The 8,280-nt window shown below is 42.3% G+C and overlaps 1 protein-coding gene across 1 annotated transcript; it reads left to right on the plus strand.

Moving 5' to 3' along the window:
* Positions 1-1,952: 1,952 nt before the first annotated feature.
* Positions 1,953-6,667, plus strand: bambia (BMP and activin membrane-bound inhibitor (Xenopus laevis) homolog a). The gene is made up of 3 exons (XM_058647324.1): positions 1,953-2,524; positions 4,112-4,402; positions 5,514-6,667. Exons 1-3 carry the CDS (start codon positions 2,449-2,451, stop codon positions 5,927-5,929), a joined length of 783 nt encoding a protein of 260 aa, XP_058503307.1. The 5' UTR covers positions 1,953-2,448; the 3' UTR covers positions 5,930-6,667.
* Positions 6,668-8,280: the final 1,613 nt, after the last annotated feature.

Below are 8,280 nucleotides of genomic sequence, written 5' to 3' on the forward strand. Positions count from 1 at the left end.
GTGTCACAGCAAACAGCACACAGTGCCACGTGACACCCCAGGCGCGCGCGCGTGCGCTTTCAAATAGACAATTACGCACGGCATTAACATGATGGAGATCATAACAAGTCATATGGATCATGAGGATGACGTGATGTGGCCCTAAACAGTATTTTCTGTCTGTCTGTCTGTCTGTCAGTCTGTCTGTGTGTCTGTCTGTCAGTCTGTCTGTCTTCAGCCCTCGAGCTCTCACTATAGATGAATGATGTAACGTCAGTGTTGGACTGGCGCCTCAGTGGAGCTGCACATAATGACTGTAATTGCAGTGTGTAAATTGTGTACGTTCCCCTTAAAGCTCACTCGCCCAGTTTGTGTCTGTCTGTTGGACACAGTTAAGGCCCGAGGAAACACTGCTTTATTTCTACAGGCGTGGGGGAGTGGGTCTCACACACACACACACACACACACGCACCTAACCCACGTGTAACCGTCACAAAACCCTTTTAAGGGGTGAAAGGAGGTGAGTAACACAGTATTATATTCTCCCTATGGTTTATAAGTTGTTAACTCAACATCATATTGTGAAATAAGTATTTTGTTTTTTTCCCCCCACACACACCAATTCATTATTATCATAATTGTTATTATAAGACAAAAGTAATTTGTAGTCTCTGTCATGTAAATACACGTCTGCTACAGATGGCGCACGCACGTATGTTTTGCATGGTCGATTGTTAAAGGGTGTTGTGTGTGTGTGTGTGTGTGTCTCGGTGGCGCCATGCCTTGCTCATTTGTGTGAACGTCTGTCTGCAGCAGCAGCAGCAGCAGCGGTGCGGCTGCAGGCTTGTTGCCTGAATTCGAAACGGCTGAGCGCGGCGTCAGCGCGGCGTCAGCCTGGCGGTCAGAGGGACAAATGATGACGTTGCAGGTAAACGGCTGCTACCTGTTTGACAACAGGACGCTCACTTATTTCATCATACAATGATAGTCCCTGTGATGACATAGTCCCTATAAGTCAAAGACCTGCTGGTTTTAACATTTAACATTTATTCCACAATGAGGGGAAAAGTTTTATGTTGACAACAATGTCCTTATTTGACACACAGTGTAAAGGATAAAGGTTGGAGTAATGAAAAGGAAAATAAAACAGTAATACAAGTTCCCAATTAACGAAATTATATAGCTATGTGCCGTGTGTAGCTTTAGTAAGACAACATAAATTAAAAAAATATAATAAAAAATAGTATAAATAACATCCCAAATGTAATTTCTGGATGTAATTTCTGTGTCCACAGTTCCCTCTGTGAGACACTTTGTTAACCGAGTGGAGTGACTGCCCCCTGGACCAATGGCATCCAATGCTGACATATGGACTATGGTATTATGGAAATAAAGCACCATGAATGAACGGATTGGCTTGACCTGAGTTGTCAAGTCACAAAGTTAGGGGGCAGGACGACACGGGAAATAGAAGTGATGAGGCCGAGAAAATAAAGGGTTGTTCCTTGGGGTAAACCCTGGACAAACACTGGCATAAGGGTAACAGGGGTGGATCCTATTTAGGTATGATATGATTTAGTGATTCACGAGGAGCCACGTGATGTTGTCTTGTAATTTATCATTTTTTCTAAGAATGTAAAGCCCACTTAATGGAGCTGGATGAGCTGCGTAAAGTATTAATTTATCATTTTATATTTATTCTCTTTTGATTTTAAAGTCTGTTTTCACCTTTGCTGTGTTTTAAATCTATTTATAGAGCCGTTATCTAAATGAATAAAATACAACAATATCACCATTATTTAAAACCGCATTGTATTTGAAAGGCGAGACAGAGAAAGCTTTATTTTGAAAGGCCACACCGGAGATCACGTTGTTACTTACGCTGACTAACTTCTCCTCCGGTGGACTCGCCAATCAGGTCACAGTGGGCGGGGCTTGGTTGGACCGTGGCTATGACTTGTGCTAGCTGAAGCGTTTTTGTGGCGGAGTGTGTGTTGAGCCTCTGGTCTTACAAACGTCTCTGTCTTTAACTATCGTCTGTCCACGGAAACTAAGTGATGCTCGACGGAGACACACAGGAGGACACATTTGACACATTTGGATCACATTTGTCTGTCTTTTAAAAGGAGTATATTTCACCTTTCTGCCTCCGCTTGTCTCAGGTTTCGACTTGAAGAAGAAGAAGAAGAAGAAGCAGACGCAGTTTATTTTGTTGCGTCTCGCTTTTAAAACCAAACGTGCTCACTTTTCTGTGTCCATGCGGCTGAGGAAAGCTCTCCGGTTCGGTTCGTGACCGCCTCCCGTCGTCGTGTGGATCGTGGGCTGAGCGCAGGGTCGTGTTTGAGCGCAGGAATGCTTCACTTTTCCCCGTAGCTTCATGTAAAAGCCCTTTTGTCGCGCGTCTCTGCTGCTGCTGCTGCTGCTGCTGCTGGATCTACTGGACTGTTCCTGCGCACTAACTTAGTGTAAATGGATCGTCAGTCCACTTTCATTTCCATTTGGCTTCAACTGGAACTCTGTGCTATGGCTGTTCTTCTCACCAAAGGTACATAGAAGCATACTGTGAACGGACTGCTTTGTATTTATTAACTTCTTTAAATCCAGTTGAACTATAAGAAGAAAAGAAAAACAAGAGTGAACTCAAGGGTTATTTAATTCTTACTGCACTTCAAAGTTTTTATACTTTTTAACATTTAGTGATAATGGTTTTAAATATCATGCAATGGAAAAGACTAAATCCAACCACAACTTCTTTCTTCTTCTTCTTTCATGTGGAAGTACTAAAGCGATTCTTTCCAGTCATAACTCCCTAAATTGAATGTCCAAACTCTGTGTAATACTGTTACTGTTAGACTCCAACACACAATAGAGTTAAAGCCAGTCTCACCACTTAGATAACTTCTGCCTAACTTAGTTTTGAGGCTGGCTGCCATTCATGCAACATATTAAGTAGAGCTGGAAAAGCCTCAGTGCTCTACCCCAGTTCTCCCTCTTAGCCCACAAAGGGGCCTCTCCTTTCTAATGAAATGTTCTCCAAATGACCTGCTCAGGCCCTGCTGCTCCAGTCCTTCACCGACAAAACACTGATCTGATGAATGTACATGTCAGTGTGGCCAGAGAGTTAAGTTAAAGTGTCTGAAAGCTTCATATCAAAGCCACTGTGTTCTTAGCTCAAAGTTAAAGCAAGAGACGGAAACACGAGAGAAAAACACACAGATTTAGCACGTATTTAATTGTGTCCTCAGCTTTTTAAAGTCAATTCATAAAGCAGAATAACCACCAACCCAACAGTGCATATAGAAATCCTGCAATGTATATAAATGTCCTGTAAAATGGCACCAGGTGTCTGATTACGGTAAAAAAATAAAAATAAGTAGGAGTTGTCAAAAGACGTAATTAAAGTTGTGATTCGGTTTCGTTCCTTGGCCTAGATTTATGTTTTCAAAGTGCTTGTTATTTATTTATTTTTTTAAGTGAAGCCATGGATGAAGTAATGAGTGGGCTTGTGTAAAAGCAGGCAGCCATAATGATAAGGTTGCTGGAAGCTCTTTAGATGGGACCTCAGTGCACCCTGTTCCCCCTCAGGCTGTCCTGACCACAAGTAATGCTCCGGGTGGTGGTGGTGGGGGAACTCCTGCATCCCCCCCCACCCCACACACACACACCCCCAATGCAAGTTTCCATTTTGGTTGAAAGAAATTGACTTTGGCAAACAAACCACTAATTATAAGCTCACAGTTCCTGTTTTATAACGCAGACAAGAAGGAGCATTTGCTCCAGAAGCTCTCACATGAAGGAGAAGCTGCTGCATGTGTGAAGAAGTGAGGAATCATCTCATGAGGTCTCACCTCTGAAGTACCTGGCATTTTAGAAGCTACTTTCAGAGCGAGGACATCTCTAAATGAAGTTGTAAAACTTCAGAAAAGTAGTTTTGTGTTGAAATGGGGGGAAAATGCTGTGGTAATAAACCTAGGAAGTGGCATTGTAACGTCTCAGCTGAAGTTTAGGTCACATTTCACACCATTTTAAAGCAGTATCAGGTACATGTCACGAGTAAAGTGCAAAGTACAACAGTTTTATTCGTACATTTCCTTAAACCTTCCTCCTTTTCTTGTCCCCTCTGCTCCTCCAGGTGAAATAAGATGTTATTGTGACGCACCGCACTGCGTAGCCACTGGATACATGTGTAAATCAGAACTGAACGCCTGCTTCACCAAGGTCCTAGACCCACTCATCGCAAACTCACCCCTCACCCATGGGTGTTTAGACCCCGTCGCCAACGCCGGAGACATCTGTAGCAGCGGCAACTCGAGGGCGGTGGACGCCCTCAGCGGGGCCTTGTCCACAGCGCTGGAGTGCTGCCACGACGATATGTGCAACTACAGAGGCCTTCAAGACCTGGCACACACCAGGGACTCGACAGGTACGGCAAAACATCACTGCAACTGCAAAATGAAATGCCCCTCAGCAGCTTTTAAAATGATTCGACTCTCCGGGGGATTTTACGATTCCTCCTCAGCAAATATGCACCATTTTCCTCTTTCCTGCTCCAGAAGCAATAAGTGGAGCTGTAGGCTTCTTCAAATACTTTGCTGTTTATGGACATACAGGCCACACTTACACCCCCACCCCCCACATACTCACTCTTTTATTTATTTATTGCTAATTCCCAGCTTTACAGAACTTGAGTTTAACTTTTGATGGGATCCAGCCCTGAGAAGGCAGAGAACAGCCAGTTTACCTAAAGCACTTGGAAAGACATCAAGTATATATTTTTTATTATGCGTGCACCATGTAATTTTCCCACTGAGTAGGAATGTGCCTCGTAGAATGAATATTCCCCGACTCATCTGCATGTTGGGCAGAAATACTAGCTCAGGGACTTATGAAAGGATGCATAGAGAGTGAGAGAGTGAGAGAGGCAGACGGGTCCTTCTGAGGGGCTTTTCTGATGTGACCCTCAGGAGAGCAGTCGACAGTTTATTAGCTCAAATTAATGTTTGGATCTGAAGCCTGGACAAGGTGACTCATTTGTTTTTACCCAGGCTGCACTTCTCACTCACTCTTGTGTGACTCTCTTTCTGTGGTTACTGCCGTGAGTGCAGAGCAGGGTTTGTTCAGTGAGAGCAGCAGAATATACTGAAATCAGGCTCTGGATTATTTATGTGTAGTATGCACAGACACAGCAGCTCTTTGCTCTCTGACACTGTCATTTCCTCTTTTTTTTGTGTGTCATATGTTGGACTTTTATTTGCACTATTTTCAGAAGTAGAACTACTCATTTTTTTTATTGAACAAAGGCATTCTCAACTATTTCTCTCATCCTTTTTTTGGAAGATAGCAGTTTATGTTATGATAATGTGTGGTAATCCATCGGATTTCAAATAAATTACACAGAACGCAAAAGGAACCTTAAATTGCAACTGCAGTCTGTGCCAGAATTAGAGACTTTTCCCAAATCGTTCAGCAATAATGTGAAGCAGTGAAATCATGTGAGTGAATATTCAAACAGATGTGTATCTCTGTGTGAACAGATAGCCGCTTCCAGCCGGAGAGCAACAACAGAAACCTGGTGACCCGGGTCCAGGAGCTGGCCTCGGCCAAGGAGGTGTGGTTCCGGGCGGCGGTGATCGCCGTGCCGATCGCCGGCGGCCTCATCCTGGTGCTGCTCATCATGCTGGCACTGAGGATGCTGCGCAGCGAGAACAAGCGGCTGCAGGACCAGCGGCAGCAAATGCTGTCACGGCTCCACTACAGCTTCCATGGCCACCACACTAAGAAGGGTCACGTGGCCAAGCTGGACCTGGAGTGTATGGTGCCGGTCACCGGCCACGAAAACTGCTGCCTGACCTGTGACAAAATGAGGCAGACGGAACTAAGCAACGACAAGATCCTGTCTCTGGTGCACTGGGGGATGTACAGCGGCCACGGCAAACTGGAGTTTGTATGACTTCCTGCTGGGGACTATGTGACTGTCGCCTCACAACCTGCCAGGACTGCTTCTAAATAACTGGCTTTCCTTTTCCTTAAAAAGACATTCCCTTGTTTTTGGTCCGTTGGATTGTTTGGTCTACGTTTTCAGTTTTTTTTGGTTTTTTTCAAAAGAAACTTTTTAACTAGTGGCAAAAAACAAATACGAGACTGATCTCATGCCGTGTGGTTTTTTACTAGAGGAGCACTTTACTTGAAAATGAAAGGCAAAGCAGCGAAGGAGCTGTGTTGAAGCTCGAGAGGGCAGGACTGAGGTGGAGGGAGCGAGCTCCACTACTGCTCCTGTGGATCCTGGACTTTTACACTGAGCGCTGAAGGATTCCAAATCTGTCTTATTTGCACATTTGTAAAAAAGAAAAAAGAGAAAGTCGTCATTGCTTAAAAAAAGAATCTTACACTGACACCAGGGTACAAAAAAGGACTTGTGTGAGGAGTAAAACAAAAAACGTCAGTGTTTGACTGTAGGGTGTGCACACTCCTCCCTCTGTGTGCGTTTCATGATTCAAGCTTATTGTAAAGATTTTAAATATATAAATATATATATTTTTGTCTGATAAAACTGACTGGTGTGTGTGTGTGTGTGTGTGTGTGTGTGTGTCTTGTTCTGGGTGAATGTCCAACATCTCTCTGTGATCAGACTATAAGCTTGATTGTGAGTGTGAAAGAAAAACTTTCAATAAAAGTGACTTTTTATTTATATCATGATTCACTCTTGTGCTTTTTTTGTTGTACGTTTTGCTTTAAAATGGTATAAAATATATAATAATAATAATTTATACCCGGTGGTCACTGTGGTGAGAAAGCGTTTGCTCTTCGTAAAAAAACAGAAACATGTGACGAGCCATGAGGTTTGCATTGATGTACTCCCTGTGTTTGTGTGTGTGTGTGTGTGTGTGTGTCGTGTCTCGTTTAGCGAGGAGCAGCTCCGTCTGTCTCTGTTGTTCTTGAACCTTCTCCCCAGGTCAGGTTTCAGCTTCAAATAACTGTCCCCCCCCCCACATTTGCTGGATTTATCCTGGAAGTAATAACACTCTTTATTTAATACTTGCTCTAATGCCAGTAAGTGCTGAGTGTAGTCTGCCCCGGTCAATGTCAGTGGAAACACTGTCTCTCCTGAGTGTGTCTATAAACGTGAGTTTGAATATTAATTTTGCTGTCAACTCTGAAGTTTCTCTAGTTTTGGTTATGGATTACCATTCTGCTATTGGAGTTATGTCAGGAGTACAAAGATAAACGTGATATTGACAGTTATGACCCTTTAAGTCTAAAGATTGAAGCAAAAAAATATAAAATCTGGTAATCTGGCACCTCAATGGTTTCATTACAGCATTTTATCAATGTACAGTACATTGATTGTTACTGTATTAATGGTTTTTTACAGGGTATCTATATCTTTCACACTAAAGTGAGCAGATATACCTGGGATTTTATGCCCTGGGGTGTTTTCTATTTCTATAAAGCAATCCTTTTAATGAAATAAATTATCTTGTGTGCGGACCCAATATTTTTTAAAATGAAGAATTGCTACAAACATTTATGCTAATGCTACACTCACAGGCGTGTTGTAACGCTGTGGCAAAAATAGAGCAGACAAAATGAAATAAGTGTGTCCGTCTGGGTCTTTAGTTCCCATTAAACCCAGGATTAAACAGGTTTTTTGATCAATGGGGATGAATGGGGTATTAAAATTTTTTTAATAAACACATGGAATATAGTGAAAGTGATATTTCATGTTTCATATTGTCGTTAAATACCTTTGAAAACCCAGCGATTAATGAATCCTCCTGTTCATGTGTTTCCACAAACACCTACATCCTGCAGTTTCCTCTCACGCCCTATTTGAGGCATTTAACTGCAACAAACGATGGATTCCCGCAGTAGTTATGCATGTTGTAAAACATTTTGTTTTGTGTGTAATTTAAATCTTCAGTAGGCAAGATTACACATAGGCAATTGATTAATAAGAGGCAGATAACTGGAAACATCTCTGAAAGGCTCTGATGACACATCTTAAATAGCATTTATTGTTCAACAATTTTTGACACCTTTTCCATTCTTTAGGTTGCAGCTGTTGCCAATGTGTACATGTTTAGTAGACCAGTCTGTGGTGTGGAAGAATACTTCTCTCGGATCACTTGACTTATGGGTCAAAGATCAGTTTTTATGTCAAATATCAAATTAAATTTACAAGTTGTTGGTTTTTTTTTACACACAAAACTCTGGGAGAAATATTGTCTCAAATTTCATATGTTTTTCATTCAGTTCATGCATGGTCCACTTTTAAAATTATTCTCTAAGTAAACAGATACA

Source organism: Solea solea, chromosome 1, assembly GCF_958295425.1.
Source record: "Solea solea chromosome 1, fSolSol10.1, whole genome shotgun sequence".
In the NCBI taxonomy this organism is placed as follows: domain Eukaryota; kingdom Metazoa; phylum Chordata; class Actinopteri; order Pleuronectiformes; family Soleidae; genus Solea; species Solea solea.